Source organism: Pelodiscus sinensis, chromosome 32, assembly GCF_052426305.1.
Source record: "Pelodiscus sinensis isolate ZL-2025 chromosome 32, ASM5242630v1, whole genome shotgun sequence".
NCBI classification, from domain to species: Eukaryota; Metazoa; Chordata; order Testudines; family Trionychidae; genus Pelodiscus; species Pelodiscus sinensis.
This window is the reverse complement of record NC_143083.1, coordinates 3,391,188-3,412,329: the sequence shown is the minus strand read 5'-3', so window position 1 is coordinate 3,412,329 and position 21,142 is coordinate 3,391,188. Positions and strand designations below refer to the sequence as shown.

Here is a 21,142-nt window from a genome sequence, read left to right as displayed (position 1 = left end):
AAGAGACTGAAATCCAGGACCTCTATGGTGGCGTTCTCGGAAATGCTTCCAGTTCCACACGCAGGGCCAGGTAGGCAGGCAGAGCTTCAGAGTCTCAATGCGTGGATGAGACGATGGTGTAGGGAAGAGGGGTTTAGATTTATTAGGAACTGGGGACACTTTTGGGAGAGGGGGAGCCTATACAGGAAGGATGGGCTCCACCTAAACCAGGGTGGAACCAGACTGCTGGCACTAAACATTAAAAAGGCCATAGAGCAGTTTTTAAACTAAGAGATGGGGGAAAGCCGATTGGTGCGGAGATGCACGTAAATCGGAGGGAGACTTCTCTTAGAGGAGAATCCATTGATAGAGATTCTCTAAGCTGCAGTCAGAAAGAGGAGGGGAGAGGGCAAACCGTGGGCCAGAGCAGACAAACAATCGCATACAAAGGAATCCAATGCATCAGGGAAGGGCAGACAAATAAGCAGTGGCAAATTTTTAAAGTGCTTGTACACAAATGCTAGGAGTCTGACTAATAAGATGGGTGAACTAGAGTACCTCGTATTAAAGGAGGAGATTGACATAATAGGCATCACTGAAACCTGGTGGAATGAGGAAAATCTGTGGGACACAATCATACCAGGATATAAAATATATAGAAAGGATAGAGCAGGCCGACTGGGTGGTGGAGTGGCACTGTATGTGAAAGATAATGTAGAATCAAACGAAATAAAAATATTAAGTGAATCAACATGTTCAATAGAATCGCTATGGATAGTAATTCCATGCTCCAATAATAAGAAATTAGCAGTAGGGATATATTACCGACCACCTGACCAGGACAGCGATACTGACATAGAAATGCTAAGGGAGATTAGAGAGGCTACCAAAATAAAGAACTCTGTAATAATGGGGGATTTTAATTACCCGCATATTGACTGGATACATGTCACCTCAGGAAGAGGAGCAGAGATAAAATTTATCAATGGCTTAAATGACTGCTTCTTGGAGCAGCTGGTGCAGGAACCCACAAGGGGAGAGGCAATTCTCAATTTAGTCCTGAGTGGAGTGCAGGATCAGGTTCAGGAAATAACCGTTACAGGACCGCTTGGGAATAGTGACCATAATATAATAACATTCAACATTCCTGTGGTGGGAAGAACACCTCAGCAGTCCAGCACCCTGGCATTTAATTTCAAAAAGGGGAATTATGCAAAAATGAGGAGGTTTGTTAAAGAGAAATTAAAAGGCACAGTGACTAGAGCCAAATCCCTGCAAGCTGCATGGAAACTTTTTAAAGACACCATAATAGAGGCCCAACTTAAATGTATACCCCAAATTAAAAAACATAGCAAGAGACCTAAAAAAAATCACCGTGGCTTAACCACCACGTAAAAGATGCAGTGAGGGACAAAAAGGTATCGTTTAAGAAATGGAAGTCCAATCCTAGTGAGATAAATAGAAAAGAACATAAACACTGTCAAATCAAGTGTAAACATGTAATAAGAAAAGCAAAAAAAGATTTTGAGGAACAGCTAGCCAAAAACTCAAAAAGAAATAACAAAATGTTTTTTAAGTACATTAGAAGCAGGAAGGCCTGCTAAAAAACCTGTGGGTCCCCTAGATGATCGAGCTATAAAAGGAGCAATCAAGAACGATAAAGCCATTGTGGAGAAACTAAATGATTTCTTTGCTTCAGTCTTCATGGCTGAGGACGTTGGGGAGATTCCCAAATCTGCACCGTCCTTTGTGGGTGATGAATCTGAGGAACTGTCCCGGATTGAAGTGTCATTAGAGGAGGTTTTGGAACAAATAGAAAAACTTAATGTTAACAAATCTCCGGGACCGGATGGCATTCATCCAAGGGTTCTAAAAGAACTCAAATGGGAAATTGCTGAGCTATTATCTGTGGTTTGTAACCTATCCTTTAAATCGGCTTCCATACCTAATGACTGGAAGGTAGCCAACGTGACACCAAAGGCTCTAGAGGTGATCCTGGCAATTACAGACCAATACGTCTAACTTCAGTACCGGGCAAATTAGTCGAAACAATAGTAAAGAATAAAATTGTGAGGCATGTAGAAGAACATAATTTGTTGGACAAAAGTCAACATGGTTTCTGTAAAGGGAAATCCTGTCTTACTAATCTATTAGAGTTCTTTGAAGGGGTTAACAAACATGCGGACAAGGGGGATCCAGTAGATATAGTATACTTGGATTTTCAGAAAGCCTTTGACAAGGTCCCTCACCAAAGGCTCTTGTGTAAATTACATGGCCATGGGATAAGAGGGAAGGCCCTTTCTTGGATTGAGAACTGGTTAAAAGACAGGAAACAAAGGGTAGGAATAAATGGTAAATTTTCAGAATGGAGAGGGGTAACTAGTGGTGTACCCCAAGGGTCAGTCCTGGGACCAATCCTTTTCAACTTATTCATAAATGATCTGGAGAAAGGGGTAAGCAGTGAGGTAGTAAAGTTTGCAGATGATACCAAACTGTTTGGGATAGTCAAGACAGAAGCAGACTGTGAGGGACTCCAAAAAGATCTCACCAAACTGATTGATTGGGCAATACAATGGCAAATGAAATTTAATGTGGATAAGTGTAAAGTAATGCACATCAGGAAAAATAACCCCAACTATACGTACAGTATGATGGGGGCTAATTTGGCTATGACAAATCAGGAAAGAGATCTTGGAGTTATCGTGGACAGTTCTCTGAGAACTTCCACGCAGTGTGCAGCGGCGGTCAAAAAGGCAAATAGGATGCTAGGAATTGTTAGGAAAGGGATAGAAAATAAGACCCAGAATATCTTACTGCCCCTGTATAAAACTATGGTACGCCCACATCTTGAATACTGTGTACAGATGTGGTCTCCTCACCTCAAAAAAGATATCTTGGCCTTGGAAAGGGTTCAGAAAAGGGCAACTAAAATGATTAGGGGTTTGGAACTGGTCCCATATGAGGAGAGGTTAAAGTGACTGGGACTTTTCAGTTTAGAAAAGAGGAGACTGAGGGGGGATATGATAGAAGTATATAAAATCATGAGTGGTGTGGAGAGGGCCGATAAAGAAAAGTTATTTATTAGTTCCCTAAATAGAAGAACTAAAGGACACCAAATGAAATTAATGGGTAGCAGGTTTAAAACTAATAAAAGAAAGTTCTTCTTCACACAGTGTGTAGTCAACCTGTGGAACTCCTTGCCAGAGGAGGCTGTGAAGGCTAGGACTATAATAGAGTTTAAAGAGAAGCTAGATAATTTCATGGAGGTTAAGTCCATAAAAGGCTATTAGCCAGGGGATAAAATGGTGTCCTAGGCCTCTGTTTGTCAGAGGCTGGAGAGGGATGGCAGGAGACAAATCGCTTGATCGTTGTCTTCAGTCCACCCTCCCTGGGGCACCTGGTGCTGGCCACTGTTGGCAGACAGGATATTGGGCTAGAAGGACCTTTGGTCTGACCCAGTACGGCCGTTCTTATGTTCTTATGTAGGCCCTTTCTTCGCTATGGTAAAAGAGGGCTTTTTCCAATGTGTTAACAAAGGTGATAAAATCGAGTGTTTGTTTTGACCTGCTGGTATGTTAAAACTCTGCCTTGTTCACAGTGAGTTAGCTGACATAGAGGGGAAGGAAGAGGAGATGCAAATTAACCTTTTTCCTAGTGTGGATGCCCTCTCAGGGCATCGCTGCACTACAGAGAAGATCAACTCCCTGGAGGTTGATCTTCTAGTGTTTGATTTAACAGGTCTAGTGTAGACCCCAAATCAAACGTGGAGGGCAGCCCCTGCTGGTGTCCGTACTCCTTGATTTCTAAGGAGTTAAGGAAGCTGATGGGAGCGTGTGCTCCCGGTGGCCTCCCACAGTGTAGACACCCTGGCAGTTCGGCTTAAGGTAAGCCGAATCCAGTTATGCATTGTGCATAGCTAGATGGCGTACCTTAAACTGACCTGCCTGGTCTAGTGTAGAGCAGTGTTTCTTAAACTTTTTGAGACCACTGAACACCAAACAATAATATTTTTTTTTTATGCAGAACACCTATAAACATTTTCTTCAAAAAAAAAAAATTGTTGTCAGACAAAAACAAAGAAGAGGTCACAGCACACCAGTGAGTTGTTCATAGCACACCAGTGTTCCGCAGAAAATAGTTTAAGAAACACTGCTGTAGAGCAGGCCTTAGAGCCTGGGTTTAAAGGAGGCCCTGCCACTTTGGAGTCTACTCAGTTTAGAACATAAGTGAAATAAATTGGATCCTGTGTCTGCCCTGACTCTCCTGCCAATGATTTTACAATTGCATTTCACTTTAAAAAAAATTGTTTCTCTGTTCCCTGTTACTGTGCAAAAGCTGCACCTAAACAGGCTTGTCTGAACAGGGTAAGCGTGGCACTGACTATACAAGAAGTGCTGTCAGATGCTAGGTAAGCAAATTTGGAAAAAATGCAGCGGTATTTCTCTAATCGTTCGCTTAGACACCTGGGTGTTGGTTGTAACAATAGTACGTTAAAAATCAGACAATATATGTGCATGAGACAATCTTGTCAACTCTCTTGCTCAGGCAGTGCCTTTTCTTTGATTTTTTGATTTATAAATTAATACTTGTGTTTATTTGTTATGTGCTTGGATGCTATGGCGTTAGGAGTGCCACATTAATTAAATAAACATACAGGTAACATTCATGCTCAAGGAGCAGGTACATTGAGTAAGATGGGATACAGTGTGACTTTTCTGACTGCAGTTGTATTTTAAATTTTTTAAAAAGTGGGTCTTCAGTTGCTCTTGTGCACCTCTCTCCCAAACCTACTTAATCAGAGACATTTATTTGAAACGATCTACTACACTTGAACCTCATCAATCTAGGTGTCTGTGATCTGGGAGCATCTGTGGTTTGGACCCCCGCATGAGTGGAGCACAAGGAGCGGGGAACCCCTAGCCTCATGGGCTGGATCCAGGCACGCTGCAGGCTAGATGTGGCCTGAGGGCTGGGAGTGGCTCTGAGTGTTGCTGCTTCCCTTTCCCACTGTCTGGGGGAGAAGCAGCACAGCAAAATGCTTGTTTGGAGGTTCCTCCCCAACTCTCCAATTGGCTATGAATTGCAGCCAATGGGAGCAGAGATGGGTGATGCCTAGGGATATGAACGACTAGTTGACTAGTCGCTTCTCTCCCCCCCACCCCCTTGCTGCCTCTAGCAGAAAGAGGCAGCCGGGGGGGGGGGGGAGAAAAGGGGGTACTTCAAAGTGGCAGTGGGGTCTGGCCCCAGACTCCACGTGGCACTGCCGCTTTGAAACACCACGTGCAGCCAGTTGGGGTGTCCCCAGCTTGCACATGGCATTTCAAAGCGGCAGCACTGCATGGAGCCCGGGATTAGCTGGGGACTCCCTCACTGACCATGGGCTCTAGCTCCCCATGACATTTCAAAGCAGCAGCGCCACATGGAGCTTGGGGTCAGCGGGGGGAGTCCACAGCAGATCCCGGGCTCCATGCGGCGCTGCCACTTTGAAATGCTGCGAGGATCCTGACCCTGGGCTTGCTGTGGCATTTCAAAGCAGCAGCGCCACGTGGAGCCCCAGGTCAACGGGCTCTGCACCTTTGAAGTGAAGCAACAGCCCTAGGGTTGTTGCTACACTTCAAAGGTGGAGGCGCCCTATTGACTAATCGAATAGTCAATGCAAAAATGCACAGGAATGCAGGGCCAAGATTAGAAAGGCAAAGGCACAGAATGAGCTCAAACTAGCTACAGGAATAAAGGGAAACAAGAAGACTTTTTATAAATACATGAGAAGCAGGAAGATGATCAAGGAGAGGGTAGGCCCACTGGTCAGTGAGGAAGAAGAAACAGTAACAGGAAACTTGGAAATGGCAGAGATGCTCAATGACTTCTTTGTTTCGGTCTTCACTGAGAAGTCTGTAGGAATGCCTAACAGTGAATGCTAGTGGGAAGGGGGTAGTTTTAGAAGATAAAATAAAAAAAGAACAAGTCAAAAATCACCTAGAAAAGTTAGATGCCTGCAAGTCACCAGGGCCTGATGAAATGTATCCTAGAATACTCAAGGAGTCGATAGAGGAGGTATCTGAGCCTCTAGCTATCATCTTTGGAAAATCATGGGAGACAGGAGAGATTCCAGAAGACTGGAAAAGGGCAAATCTAGTGCCCATTTATAAAAAGGGAAATAAGAACAACCCAGGAAACTACAGACCAGTTAGTTTAGCATCTGTGCCAGGGAAGATAATGGAGCAAGTAATTAAGGAAATCATCTGTAAACACTTGGAAAGTGGCAAGGTGATAGGGAACAGCCAGCATGGATTTGTAAAGAACAAATCATGTCAAACCAGTCTTGATAGCTTTCTTTAATAGGTTAGCGAGTCTTGTGGATAAGGGAGAAGCGGTGGATGTGGTATACCTGGACTTTAGTAAGGCGTTTGATACGGTCTCACATGATATTCTTATCAATAAACTAGGTAAATACAACTTAGATGGGGCTTCTATAAGGTGGGTGCATAACTGGCTGGATAACCGTACTCAGAGAGTAGTTATTAATGGTTCACAATCCTGCTGGAAAGGTATAACAAGTGGGGTTCCGCAGGGGTCTGCTTTGGGACCGGCTATGTTCAACATCTTTATCAACGATTTAGATATTGGCATAGAAAGTACTCTTATTAAGTTTGCAGATACCACCAAGCTGGGAGGGGTTGTGACTAATCTGGAGGATAGGGTCATAATTCAAAAAGACCTGGACAAATTGGAGAAATGGTCTGAGGTAAACAGGATGAAGTTTAATAAAGACAAATGCAAAGTGCTCCACTTATGAAATTGATTGTTCCTTCCTACATACAGAATGGGAAGCGACTGTCTGGGAAGGAGTACGGCAGAAAGGGATCTAGGGGTTATAGTGGACCACAAGTTGAATGAGTCAGCAGTGTGATGCTGTTGCAAAGAAAGGAAACATGATTCTGGGATGCATCAACAGGTGTGTTGTGAGCAAGACACAAGAAGTCATTCTTCCGCTCTACTCTGCGCTGGTTAGGTCTCAGTTGGAGTATTGTGTCCAGTTCTGGGCACCGCATTTCAAGAAAGATGTGGAAAAATTGGAGAAGGTCCAAAGAAGAGCAAGGAGAATGATTAAAGATCTAGAGAACATGACCTATGAGGGAAGACTGAAGGAATTGGGTTTGTTTAGTTTAGAAAAGAGAAGATTGAGGGGGGACATGATAGCAGTTTTCAGGTATCTAAAAGGGTGTCATAAGGAGGAGGGAGAAAACTTGTTCATCTTGGCCTCTGAGGATAGAACAAGAAGCAATGGGCTTAAACTGCAGCAAGGGAGGTTTAGGTTGGACATTAGGAAAAAGTTCCTGCCTGTCAGGGTAGTCAAACACTGGAATAAATTGACCAGGGAGGTTGTGGAATCCCCATCTGTGGAGATATTTAAGATTAGGTTAGATAAATGTGTATCAGGGATGGTCTAGACAGTATTGGGTCCTGCCATGAGGGCAGGGGACTGGACTCGATGACCTCTCGAGGTCCCTTCCAGTCCTAGTATTCTATGATTCTGTGATTCTATGATTAGTCAATTACTCGATATTTAACATCCCTAGTAGTGTCTGGGAGTGGCGGGGTGCGCAGAGCCATGTGTGCCCCAAGGAGCAGGGTGCCAGATAAGCACCCCATCCTCAGACCCTGCCCTCCCATCCCCCTCATGCATCCATCCATCCAACCCCCTCCCAGACTTTGTACCCCCGTTTCCAGTGTGCTCCTTCACCCTTCCTCCCAGACCCCATGTCTCCACCCCACAACGGTTCAAATACAGTGCATTAAGGATTTATCTTATGGCTCAATACACATGTAGAATACTCTATAATGGTTTGTACATGCAACGTCTTTAGTAATAGACTTTGTTTACCCTTTATTATGGTGAACCCCCATGATCCGGCAAATTCAATGATCTGGCATAACCTATTTCTCAAGGTTGCTGGATTAAAGAAGTTCAAGTGTATTTCTGCTCTCTGTGGGATTTAAGTTCATTGTGCAAAGCTGTCAAATTCTGCTTTAGGTATTTTGCCAGAATCTGCCAGCACAGGTTTGTGCTGTCTTATGACAAAGACCAACCTTCTGAACAATAGTCTTTGTTACTAGGATGAAATCTTGTCATTTTCATAGAAAAGCAAAGCTTCTTGTGAAATAATATCTTGTGATAACTGCTTTTTTCTTTTTAGAAACATTAAAGGCAAAGTTCAAAAATATTCTTCTAGTAGGAATAATTTTTTCTGGTAATTGGTGGTGGTTGTTGGTATGTTCAGTACTAACATTGTAAATATAAGCATCCTGTTCATCTAGCATAGTTGCTCTGTCTGCTCTAGCAAAAATGGCTGTTTTTCCTAAAACGTTTCTAAACAGCTACTTCCAACAGATGCCTGAGTCTGATAATCATCGGCATGGAAGACTAGTGTCTTGCTTGCAAGTCTTGCATTGTGAGACTTCAGCTATCTAAAACATTCACATTTCTGATCCCCTTTTAGCTCCTCTGGCTAGTGCTGCCTTTGAGAGCAAGAAAGGTGCTCCCCTTGTGCAGCACAGATGCTAAATACAGTCCGTTTTCTTCCAGGATTATAAGGTTAAGCAGTAGGAATTGATTGGACAGCAGGGCTCTGTATTCTGCAGAAAAAGCATGTTATATATACACTCCTAGGTTACCTTTAAACAAAGCAGCTATTGATGCAGAATGATTCATTGTAAAATAAACTTTTCAACCAAATAGGCGACTTTGTACTTGCTGCATCATGTTTATAAAGTCAGTCTTTGTTTACTATCTTCATCTGTACTTCAAAAACTACGACCATTATACTAGAGGAGATGCTGCAGCCTTTTGCTTCTAGCCTAAATGAAGCTGTTTGAATACCATTCCCATTGCAGACTTGATCTGACTCCCTTACCTCAAAAATCAAAACCAACACCACCATCCTAACTGCCTTAAGTGGGGGAACCTAACTTTCTGTCTACACGGGCGAGTTTTGTTGAGGAAAAGTGCCTTTTGTCGACAAAATATGTGAGTGGTCACACTGTGCTGAAACTTGTAAAAAAAAAAAAATTTGTTTTGGTTGATAAACTTACATCTCCATGAGGGATGTTTCTTTTCTCCTCCCTGTGTTGTTGACAAACAAGCAATGTAGACATCTCAGGGCATTTTGTCGCTGATTCTGGCTTCCAGGAAGTGGCCCACAAATCCAAATTAGCCCCTTTGGTCAGCAGTTTGAACTCCGCTGCCCTGCAGCCAGGTAACCAGCTACCCACTTCTCTCCCTTGCAAGTCCCACAACATTTAAATCCCTTTTCCTGCTGCCTGAGCATCTGGAAACCCCTCCCCCCCCCCCCCCCCACGTGCTGGCTCAGAGTGTAGTGGTCTTATGGTGCCTTCTAGGTTCCCATACATGGCTATCCCACCAAATGCTCCCTTGTTTGGACTGCTGCAGAGCTGTTGGATCTGATCATTGCGTGGGGAGAGGAGTCTGCTCAGCCCCAGCTGCGAGTGACCCGTGGGAACTGGGACACTGTGGGCACATTTCTCAATCCTTGTGTGAAAAGGGGTATGAGCAGGACATGCTGCAGTGCAGAGCAAAGATTAAAGAACTGAGACAAGCTGATCATAAGGTGAACCAGTGTTTCACCAAAGACCTACTGTTTCTATCAGGAGCTGGATGCAGTGCTTGGCGGAGACCCCACCTCTACTGCCACACGCCCCGTGGACAAAGGGATAGTACACAGAGGGCCTAACCTGGAGGATGAAATTGTAGATGTGTGCAGAATAAATTATGTGCACCAAGGCATGTGTGGATGTGCACTACCAGTGGAGAAACATGCCGCTGTCTATGGGTACTCTGATAATCAGCTGGTTGGGATTTGAATCTCTCCTGGATGGCTGCCCAAGCACTCAGCTTACAGAGAGCACTCGTGGGGAATGGAGATGAGATGAGAACTGAAACAAAAAATGTGTGCGTAGCGGGTTCTGTGCTTTTTTTTTGGTTACCCAGTTACATTAATGAGGGTACTTAGTTCAGTAGCCCAAATACAATTCTCACCCTGATGTTTAAGCTGTTTGCTTCTGCTTTTACTTCAGTTTTCCCCCTTCAATCCAAGTCTCTTCCCAGTTTCTTCTCTTTAGACCGAGGCCTCGTTTACACTTAACTTATACTGGCATAGCTATGTTGCTCAGTGGTGCTGATGAAACCCTCATTGTGGAAGCAGCTGACAGCAGTTGGGGAAGTGTTGTTTTCTGCCAGCATAGACACTCCTTCTGTTGGTGTGTGCTGCGTCTGTACTAAGGGGCTATGCCAGCACAGCTGTGCCAACGTAGATATGCTGGCATAGGCTCTGGAATGTAGACATAGCCTGAGGATGGTCTACTTTTTGGTTGTGTGTACTGCCTCCCACTGAGGTGTCTTCTGCTTTGAAGAAGGGGACACTGAAGCTCGATCTACACAGAAAGTTACATCAGCATGATTGTAGGTCTCAGGGGCGTAACAGCCTTTGGCTGATGGAAGAGCTGTTTTACTGAGCTAGCTAGAGAAGGACACATAACCGATGACATATAATGAAAGAGAATCCCTCCTGTTGCTATAGCAGGCGCTACAGTGGTGCTGCTGTGTCATGTTAAGTGTAGCCTGAGACTCTCCATAACCCCAGCCTTTCGTCCTCCTCAGGAAGATAAATTGAGCTCAGTTCACATGGTGTGGCAGTCTCTCTGGTTAGGCATTAAAGACAGAAGTTCTTCATGTGTCCATGAAAGATTTAGGGGTAGATCGCCACCTTTATCCAACGTGCTATCTGTATTTGGTTTGCAAACCTCTTTGGACTCTGTTGAGGGGAGTATGCTATTTAAATGTAAAATAATATTAATTCTTTCAAAGTAATGCCCTGCGCTCCTCACTTTGAAGACTGTTTGAGCTGTTGCTTGGAACATAGCAGCATACTGTCTTTGCCCACACAATCCCTGCACTTTCAAATTAATTATTTTGTAAAAAAACTTTGAGAGAGTTGGAGTATGAAAGACATTTCATAAAACCAGTCTCTGTGCCACCCACTTGCAGGTTCAAGCTGCTAAGCACCCTCATTTCTTAGGGTATGCCTACACAGCAAAGTTATTTTGAAATAACAGCCCTTATTTCGAAATAACTTCCCTAGTGTCTATGCAGCCAAACCGCTATTTCGAAATAAATTCAAAATAGCAGAGCTCTTATTTTGAATTTGGTAAACCTCATTCTACGAGGAGTAATGCCAAATTCGAAATAGCTATTTCAAAATAAGTGCTGTGTAGACACTTATTTCGAAATAGGGGGCCTCCAGTCTTCCCAGGGGGCCCTGGTGGTCACTCCGGCCTCAACCAAGAACACTTACTTCTCTCCCTCCCCCACTTCCCGGAGCCTGTAAAGGGGTAGACTCTGGCCACAGTGCTTGTGCCAGCTCCAAGCTTGCCAGCCCAGAGCCAGCAGTCGCAGTCACTGCCCCTGACCCAGTGGCCCCAAAACATGAGCCGGCAAGCCACTGGCAGCCAGCCCTCCACCGCTCCCCAGGAGCGGTCTGCCAGCTCCCAGGAGCCTGCCAGGGCCCGGAGAAGGTGGGTGCCTTCCTGGTCCAGGGCAGCGATCACGGACCTTATTCAGGTTTGGGGGGGATGCCCCCAATGTCCATGATCTCTGCACTGGATGGAGGAATAGCTGCCAGCCGCCAAAGGCCACATGCGAACCCAGGAGCAGGTTTGCATGACAATCAAGTTGGTCCAGCGAGACCCCCAACCCTGAGCTTTGAGCTTCCCCTCCCCCTTCTTTCCCTTGCTTCTCCCTTCTAGCTCCCTCCTTCCAGGTTTCCCCCTCCCCTCTCCCATCCTCTCTTCTCCCCTCTCCTGCCTCCTTTCCCCAGTCTCTCCAGAGTTTCATTCCCTACCCCCCAGTTTTGTTAAATAAAGAGAGTTTGTGTTCCTGAAAATACTTGTATTTTATTTGACATCAGGAAAGGGTATTAGGGAGGAGTAAGTGGAAGGACGTGAGGGAGAAATGAGGCACAAGCCCCCAGTGGGGCAGACCAGGGAGGCTCTTAGTGCTCCTTAGGGTGGAAGCTCTCCTGCAGGGTCTCCTGGATACTGACAGCCCCCCAATGGACCTCCCTGATGGCAGCCTGCAGAAAGTGCAGCCGTGCTTGCAGCAACGCGTCCAGGAGAAACACCAGAGTGCCCAGGGGCAGCTCTGGCTCCATGTTGCCGAGTGCTGTGGTGTTCCGAGTGAGGGCAATCAGAGCACACAGAGACAAAATGCTTTGCTGTCCCTCATCAAAGTAGACAAGCAAGCAAGGAAACCTGAGAACTGGCTGTCCGGGGGGGTCCCTTTAAGCACAGACCTCAGATAGCCTCAGGCAGCAGCCCCATACAGTAAGTCTTGACCTGGTGCCCTGCTGGAACTGGTTCTGGCCAGCCTTAAATGCGATTCAGAGTCCACTCAGTGTGGACGCGCTATTTCGAAATGCATTTTGTGTGTAGATGCGTTATTTTGAAATAGATATTTCGAAATAACACTGTAGTGTAGACATACCCTTACTTTGAGTGGGAAATAATGGTGCTTCACACCTTTTGGAGGAAGCAGACAATCTTGTATGCTTAGGCTTATAAGCGTTTGAGGAAACTTTGCCTATTTCAACTTATTTGAGTCCTTTTTTTAATAAACCTGAATATTTTGCATCACGACAAGGGCCCTAATTTTCACCTGCTTTATGTACCCTCCCCCATGAGAGCCAGCTTTGTGACTGCTTCTGGTGAGGGAGAACAGGACAGGGCTGCCTTCAGAATAAGAGCTCTCAGATTTTACGAGAGAACTGGAAGGGCAATTTGTCAGGAGCTAGAAGGCTGCACCCAATTTGCATAACTTTCTGCAGCTTCAAATAGTCTGTAAAATTGACTGTATTTTATTTATAGTAGCGAGTTCATCATAGCTAAATTGTGAAACAGTGCCAGAGTGTAGTATTTTGAACCTGCCACTGAGAAGTGTGCCAGTTTGTATACGCTAGTTTTGAATGGGGAGAAACACCTATGGATTTGCCAGTGCTGTGTATGTGAAAGATATAAAACCTCCTTTTCCCACAGGGGGATGGGATAGGCCTATGGGGGGGGGGGGGGAGCTGAAGAGCAACAGGTGTTCTTGGCATTGAAGATCTGGCATGAGAGGCGTAGGTTTCTGACAACCAGAACTATCTGTATGTCCCATGTCCTCTGGGTTGCTCCCTTTTCCTCTGCTGGAGCATCCCTATCCTTTGGCTGAGTGACCTGGCATTTTGGAAATGAATTGTGTTGCAAACAGTCACTCAGGGCGAGACGGCACTTTTCCAAAGGTGCTGCTGTGCAGGACGGTCAGAAGTAGCCGTACAACATTGCCAAAATCCATTCAATTTCTAAGGTGTCCAGTAGATACACCATCCCTTTTCCACGCTGTGAGCAATATGACTAACTTGGCAATAGCCAGAAGCAAGCATGTATATCAGGACTTAGAAAACAGATTTATAGCACAAAAGTAGGCCGACAACTTTGATCTTTCAAAGAGTTTATTGGCTAGGATTTGCCTCCATTCTATGATAGGGATTAAAAATACACTCCCCCTGAAACTCTGGTATGCTATGATATCGAAGACAGGATACTGGGCAAGATGGTCCATGGTCAGAGCAAGTATGGCAGCTCTTATATTGTTTTAATTGGCCACAAACAATAAATCCCATAAAAATGAGGAGTCCTGTGGCACCTTAAAGATGAAAGGGATTTATTTGGGCATAAACTTTCATGGGTAAAAGCCATTTTGTCAGATGCGTGGAGTGGAAATCACAGATGTAGGGAGATAATACATATCTGCAAGTTTCATGTGGCTAAATTCAGTGCCCCTTGCATGTTGACAGATGGTTTTTACCCACTTAACCTTATGCCCTTTTGTCTTTAAGGTGCCACTGGACTCCTCCTTGTTTTTGCAGATGCAGTCTAACACGACTACCCCCCTGAAATAAATCCCATGAAAGAAAATTCAGTCTCTTCTACAGATTGGATCTCCCTGGTCGAGCATTCTCAGGATCCGAGTGGTCCCAAACAGGAGAGTTTGCTGGACCAGAGGAGGTCAGGCCTCAGGCTCTCCCGGGGCTCCCTTCTTGTCCGCCAGCCAGGCCAGTTCGCTGCCCCCAGTGGGGCTCCAATCCAGGCTGCTGGCCCTGCTCCTGGACAGTGGCGCTCCCTTCTGCCAGACCATCTGAGCTCCTAGCTGCTGGCAATCTCTGTAGCTGGGGTTCTCTGGTTCAGCAACATCTGGGATCCTGCTAGACCGCAGACGTTGCCGGACCAGAGAGGTTCAACCTGTAGTTTGAGTCAGGTGACAGGAGTAAAACCTAAGTTGAATCTTCACACTTATTCTAAATGTTTGCAGATTGTTTTAATGTATTGTCTTGAGCAACTCTTGTTCCAGAAGCATCTTTTAAAACCTTCTTGTTTTTATCTCCATGGAGACTTGTTCATCACAAAAGCTTAGCCAGTGGTTTCTTAACATGCGAACAAGCTCATTATTTTTAGTGATTTACTTTTAAAATACATTCTGCTTTCAGTATAAAGGAGCAAGTTTTTCGTTAGTTAATGTCGTGGGTTCAGCAGAATCATTTTGATTGAGGACCTTGTTTGTTTTTAAGAAACTTATGGGGCTGAACAGGCCAGTTTAATAGCACTTAGTTATCCTGAATCATGATTGTTATCATTAATTTCTGTTAATTACAAAGGAGAGAATTGTCTTTGTGCTCAGTAGTTAGTGAGGGAGCAAGTTGCTTGCTGACTACATAATTGCCACAAAATTATGTGCACTGGTTAGAACACAGGTGCTTCAATATTCCATTCTTGATAAGCCTTGTGAGCAGATTAGACATCAGACTGTGCTTTACTGATTTTCTTTGATTTTAATGTCTCAGTTGAAAGTTGCTATCTTCTATTTGGATAAATAGATGTAAAATTTTCATGTGATGTGCAAACGACATATACAGCAAGAATAAAAATGCATTCACACTCCCCTCCCCCCCCAAAAAAAAATTCTCCAGCAATTCTTTTTTCTCTGTTTCTATGTAAAAGATCAAATGGCAAGGGAAGATATCATTACAATTACCAGTAGTCTAAATGCTCAAATGGATTGTTCAGTGTGGTCCAAAATTCTCATACAGTTTTTGTGTTATAGTTTTCTGAGGAAGTTGCAACATCTGAAAAGTGTTTTTGGAAAGACAGATGTGAAACGTTGCAGGTTATACTTTAAATTTTGTAAGAGTACTTAATATTCTTGTCTTAATTGCCTTGCTCTGTGAAATGGAAGTGTAGTAAAGAACCCATTATCAATGGTACTTTGTTCCCTTTCAGTGGCTTCTGTGTTAACCTTATTCTGACTGATAAAGCATATTTTTCTCCCTTCCCTTCACAAACTTCAGTGGACTGCAAGTGAAATTGGAGCTATTTGGTGCTTCTGTCATACACTGATATCAACAATAAAAAGGAATTAGAATTTAGCTGGCAGTTTTTGTCACAATAAAATACAGCTTGTTCATGTTAGTAAGCACTGCAGAGTGATAAAAATAATTAAAAATCTTCATACATTAAATAGACAGGACAAGGAGAAATATGAAGAGCAGATAAGTACAGTAACAAGATGGCGTTTTAGTTATAATTTTGAAAACTGAACTTTAAATTTCTTAGATTAAACTTTTCTCTGTGGAACTTTTCACATATGTAAGTAGTAAAGGCATTGGATTCACAATGGCTTCCATTGGCTTTTAAGACCAGAAGGCACCATTGTGATCACCTAGTGTGACTTCCAGTTTAACACAAGTCAGAGAATGTTGAATAAATAATGTGTCTCATTGCACATGCAAGAGCATGTTTTTGTTTGTTTTTTTTTTTGTTTGATGTTTTTCAAATGCTGGGTTCTCATTATAGTGGAGCTTTTATTTGAGATTTAAATAGATCTTTCATATATGGTCAAAGATAATCTTAGTTTAGAAAAATTGCTGGATCTAAGATACTTTTTTTCCCTCCCCTTACAGAGCTTGGTTATGATCCATATAATCCTGAGCTTCCCAAGCCTTTGACCCAAATACCGAATGGTGCTTTGGACGACATTACAGTGTCAACCCCTAGCATTCTGCAGCTGGAGTTGGTTAACAAGGCCATTGAAGAGGTCAGAAATGAAGTGGAGAGAGAACAGAAAAAGTATGAGGAGCTATTGGAGACCACAAAGGAATATAGCACATCTGAGGCAGCTTCGCTTATTTCCAAAACATCTGTGTCAGCTGCTGTGACAAAAACAGACTCTTTAGAATATAACCCAGGTAGCTATAAATTGAACAACAACACAGACTACAACCCTACACCTTTGGCTGTGGCTAGTTGTTCACGTAAATACACCTTAGATACTTTTGATAATGCAAAATCCAAAGGTGGTGCACTGGAATATGTTCCCAAGGTTGTGGCTCCACCTAAAAAATACAGTAGAGTTGTCAGTAACAATAAGTATGTGATTGATAACTCAAAGCCTTCTACGGACTTGGAATATGACCCTCTTTCAAATTACTCAGCAAGGCTTTTGAGCAAAGCCAACACAAAGGAACAGAAGGGGACCAAAAGGAGAAGGGCCTCTAGTCACGGAGAATCTTATTCTCCTTCATGCAAAAAACACTGTAATGTATCTGATGACTATGGAACATATGCCAAATTCTCTGACTCTGAAGAGGATGTCGACTTGGATTACCGGCCAACTTCTGTTAGCCGTTTACAATCTAAAGTCAGTTCTGGAAATGAATCAAGTGATGGGTTATCTATCAAAGAAAAGAGCACCAAATCGGAAAACCTAAATTCCCGGGGGATGAAAGAAATGGCAGTGCAATATGACATGGAAGATATTGAAAGTCCACGGAAAAATCTTAAAGACTCATTGGAAAAGAACACAAAAGTGGCAAAGGCATCTTCTGGCAAGAATGACCAGTCTGTTGAAGACAAAGACAGCAAAGAGATTTCAAAAGACAAAATGAAAAAGAAAAAAACAGATGGCAATAAGCCACCTTGCCACAAAGAGATGGACAAGAAGGAGAAAAATAAAAACACAAAGAAAGAGAGAATCAAGAAAGAAGAAAAATTGAAAATGAAAAATGGCGAGAGAAACTGTGAAGAGAAAAATATCAAAGCAAAACTGGATCGGAATTTGAAGAAACCAGAGAAGGAGAAACTGGAAAAAGTGTCTAAGACAGAGAAGTCTAAGTCCAGCAGCTCAGGGAAAAGCAAGAATGAGGGCCTCTGCAAGGGAGCTAGCACAGAGAAGTTGGAGGTTAGCAAGAAGGACTCCATGCCAAAGGCAGCTGGTCTCAAAAATGGCAAACAAGCCTCTAGTGAGAAACACAAAAACAAAGGGGGCAAGACCTCTGCCGCTGGTTGTCGAAAAAAGAAGGCAAGGTCTGCAGAAGTGGGGAACTCAAAAGACAAGGGTAAACTGAAACAGCGGACATTGAGCCATGTTGACCTATTTGGAGACGAGAGTGGGGAGGAGGAGAAGGCCGACCAATCTCTGCTGGCTGCATTTCCAGCCATTAGTTCGGACTCCGATGAAGATGATGGCTCCTGTGGTTTTCAGAGTGACAATGAAGGGACAAAGAGCATTAAACACTCCAAGTTGTCCAAGTCGTCGTCCTCCTCAACTTCTGATGATATTGACTATTCCGTCCTGGAGAAAGATTTGGATTATGACTCTGACCCCATGGAAGAGTGCCTCCGAATTTTTAACGAGTCCACGGATGTGAAAACAGAAGACAAGGGAAGGCTCGGGAAGCAGGTAAAGCTCATTCTGATTCAGCATTAATCTGCCATTTCCCTGCTTCCAAACCTAGATGTTAAACCAACTAGCTTTAGTGCCATTAGTTGGTGGTGGTTTGCAGGTGTTGTGTGTTTTTTTTCTTTTCCCAAGGAGTTGGGGGAAGAGTAGGGAGTTCTCCCCAAACAGTTTAAATTGCTATTCCATTTATCATTTTGACCAGTGCTTGAAAGTATTGTTGGCTTGAACATACTATCTGTTCCCATTCCCATCCTATCAGTAGTAAAGTTGGTATCGGAAGTATTATCTAGTTACTATTTCTCTGTGTTTTGCTTTCCCAAACTTCTGGTTTGGGAATGGTTCCTCCCTGCCATAAGTTGGAGACAGCACTGGAATCAGAGTTTTGACATCCTTCAGTTTTGAAGTGCTTTGCTCTAACAGAATTGGCAATTGTATGTGTTTGCAGCAGGTGTACTAGCAACCTTGTGTCTCTAGCTGGATACATGAAGTGCTTTGGAGAAAATGTTAGGGTCTTTCAGAGAGAATCCATTCCAGCATCATTGCTGATAGCCTGGAGACATCCACTCCTTCTTGCAACTTATTCTGCTGAGTGCAGTATGGCAAATAGCACCTGAAACAACAGGGAACTTCTAAGGCAATAAATTGATGGTGAAAATAGGCTAGTGTGGCTGACTCTAACTGAATTGAGTGGAGGACCAAGGAGGAATCAGGTGGCTAGGTGTAGGGTTTGGGTGTGCAGGAAACCCAAGACCTAGACAATTCACCTAGGTAGACTACTTCTTCCTATAGTATTTCCTAAGAATATAAGAACGTAACAATGGCCGTACTGGGTCAGACCAAAGGTCCATCTAGCCCAGTATCCTGTCTACCGACAGTGGCCAGCACCAGGTGCCCCAGAGAGGGTGGACCGAAGACAATGATCAAGCGATTTGTCTCCTGCCATTCCTCTCCAGCCTCTGATAGACAGAGGCCAAGGACACCATTTTATCCCCTGGCTAATAGCCTTTTATGGACTTAACCTCTATGAAATTATCTAGCTTCTCTTTAAACTCTATTATAGTCCTAGCCTTCACAGCCTCCTCTGGCAAGGAGTTCCACAGGTTGACTACACACTGTGTGAAGAACTTTCTTTTATTAGTTTTAAACCTGCTCCCCATTAATTTCATTTGGTGTCCCCTAGTTCTTCTATTTAGGGAACTAATAAATAACTTTTCTTTATTGCCCCTCTTCACACCACTCATGATTTTATAGACCTCTATCATATCCCCCCTCAGTCTCCTCTTTTCTAAACTGAAAAGTCCCAGTCGCTTTAACCTCTTCTCATATGGGACCAGTTCCAAACCCCTAATCATTTTAGTTGCCCTTTTCTGAACCCTTTCCAAGGCCAAAATATCTTTTTTGAGGTGAGGAGATCACATCTGTACACAGTATTCAAGATGTGGGCGTACCATAGTTTTATACAGGGGCAGTAAGATATTCTGGGTCTTATTTTCTATCCCTTTCCTAACAATTCCTAGCATCCTATTTGCCTTTTTGATCACCGCTGCACACTGCATGGAAGTTTTCAGAGAACTGTCCATGATAACTCCAAGATCTCTTTCCTGATTTGTCGTAGCCAGATTAGCCCCCATCATACTGTACGTATAGTTGGGGTTATTTTTCCCGATGTGCATTACTTTACACTTATCCACATTAAATTTCATTTGCCATTGTATTGCCCAATCACTCAGTTTGGTGAGATCTTCTTGGAGTCCCTCACAGTCTGCTTCTGTCTTGACTATCCTAAACAGTTTGGTATCATCTGCAAACTTTACTACCTCACTGCTTACCCCTTTCTCCAGATCATTTATGAATAAGTTGAAAAGGATTGGTCCCAGGACTGACCCTTGGGGTATACCCCTCTCCAATCTGAAAATTTACCATTTATTCCTACCCTTTTGTTTCCTGTCTTCCTGGCCAATAACTCCTATTTAGTGGGAAATCAGGGTATTATCTAGCTCAAGGGTTCTCAGATTTCATTGTCCTGTGACCCCTTCTGACAACACAAATTACTACATGACCCAGGAGGGGGACCGAAGCCTGAGCTCTCCCAAGCACCGCGGCCTTGGGGTATGTGAGAAGGACAAAGCCCAAGCCCCAGCCCCACAGATGCATGCAGGTGGGCCAAAGTCAAAGCCCAAGGGCTTCAGTCTTGGTGGAGGCCTGTAACTTGAGCCCCGGGATCCAGGGCTGAAGCCCTCATTAAAATGGAGCCGTGACCCACTTGGAGGTGCTGACCCACAGCGTGAGAACCGCTGATCTAGTTGATACTTTGAAAGGGAACCTCTCAAAGCCTCCATGTTTGCCATTGTAAACTCTCATAGTTGAGTCCTGCATAAGGATTCCTGTCATCCATCTATGAGTAGTGTCAACCCTGAAGTGGGAGGGGAAACTTGCTAAAGGTATTTGGAGGAATGAAATAAAGCAAAAGAACATTTATCTTAAATGCTGCCTGGCAGCGGGGTCCCTATGGTTATGGCATAATCTCTGAATTAAGTGTAGAAAGCCCCATCCATAGAGACATTTAAAACTAAATAGGGTAAAGTACTAGAAAACACAGTCAGCAATAATCCTTTAATGGCCTCAGGGATGATGGGCTAGAAACAAACTAATCTCATCCTCCATCTTTTTGACATGAGTTAACTCGACAATGAGAGCTGGGTGTAAATGAACAGAAGCTCTTGATTTCATGTCAGATATAATGCTGTCAAGTTTTCTGTTGGTGCCAGTGAAGTGGTCCCCATAGCAAGTTTTTCTGGAAATGAAACAGGGAGTAGACTTTAGAAAAATCCTGACTTCCTGTATTCAAAGAACCCCCTCAAAATCTTTATGGCCACTCTTATCTTTTAGGGAGGCACTTATGACTGCAAAGGAGAATCATTAAGAGTTGCATTTAGCTGAGACAGGTGTGTTGCATGGCTTCGCTCTAGTAGGAGGAAGGTTTTAGAGATGAAGTGGAGATAATTAGATGCATTTGGCAGGTATTGAACAATGGCATGACACCAAAAGACACATGCTCCTAAGCACCTGAGAAGTTGCTGGTGGGTCTCAACTGAAGTGACAACTGCTGTTCGGGGAAGAGAATTTTGCTCCCTGAAAGAATGATTGACTAATAAAGCTTCTGATTCTAGATGTTACTTTCTGTAATGGCCCCAATCAGAGCCTAATGCTGTCTCTTGCTGACAAGTAATGACATTTGTGACACTGTTAGATCTTTGGTACAGGTTGAATCTCCCAAATCCAGGACTCTGGCTCGGGCCACGGATGTTGCTGGACCCA

At 43.8% G+C, this 21,142-nt stretch overlaps 1 protein-coding gene across 2 annotated transcripts in view; it reads left to right on the top strand.

The window, feature by feature from the left end:
* Window positions 1-21,142, top strand: part of REXO1 (RNA exonuclease 1 homolog) — a 76,275-nt gene that overhangs the window by 16,219 nt on the left and 38,914 nt on the right. For both annotated transcript variants that reach the window (XM_075903238.2, XM_006128983.5), the window contains exon 2: window positions 16,047-17,824. In XM_075903238.2, coding sequence (XP_075759353.1) covers window positions 16,047-17,824 — 1,778 coding nt within the window. The remainder of the gene's footprint in view (window positions 1-16,046; window positions 17,825-21,142) is intronic.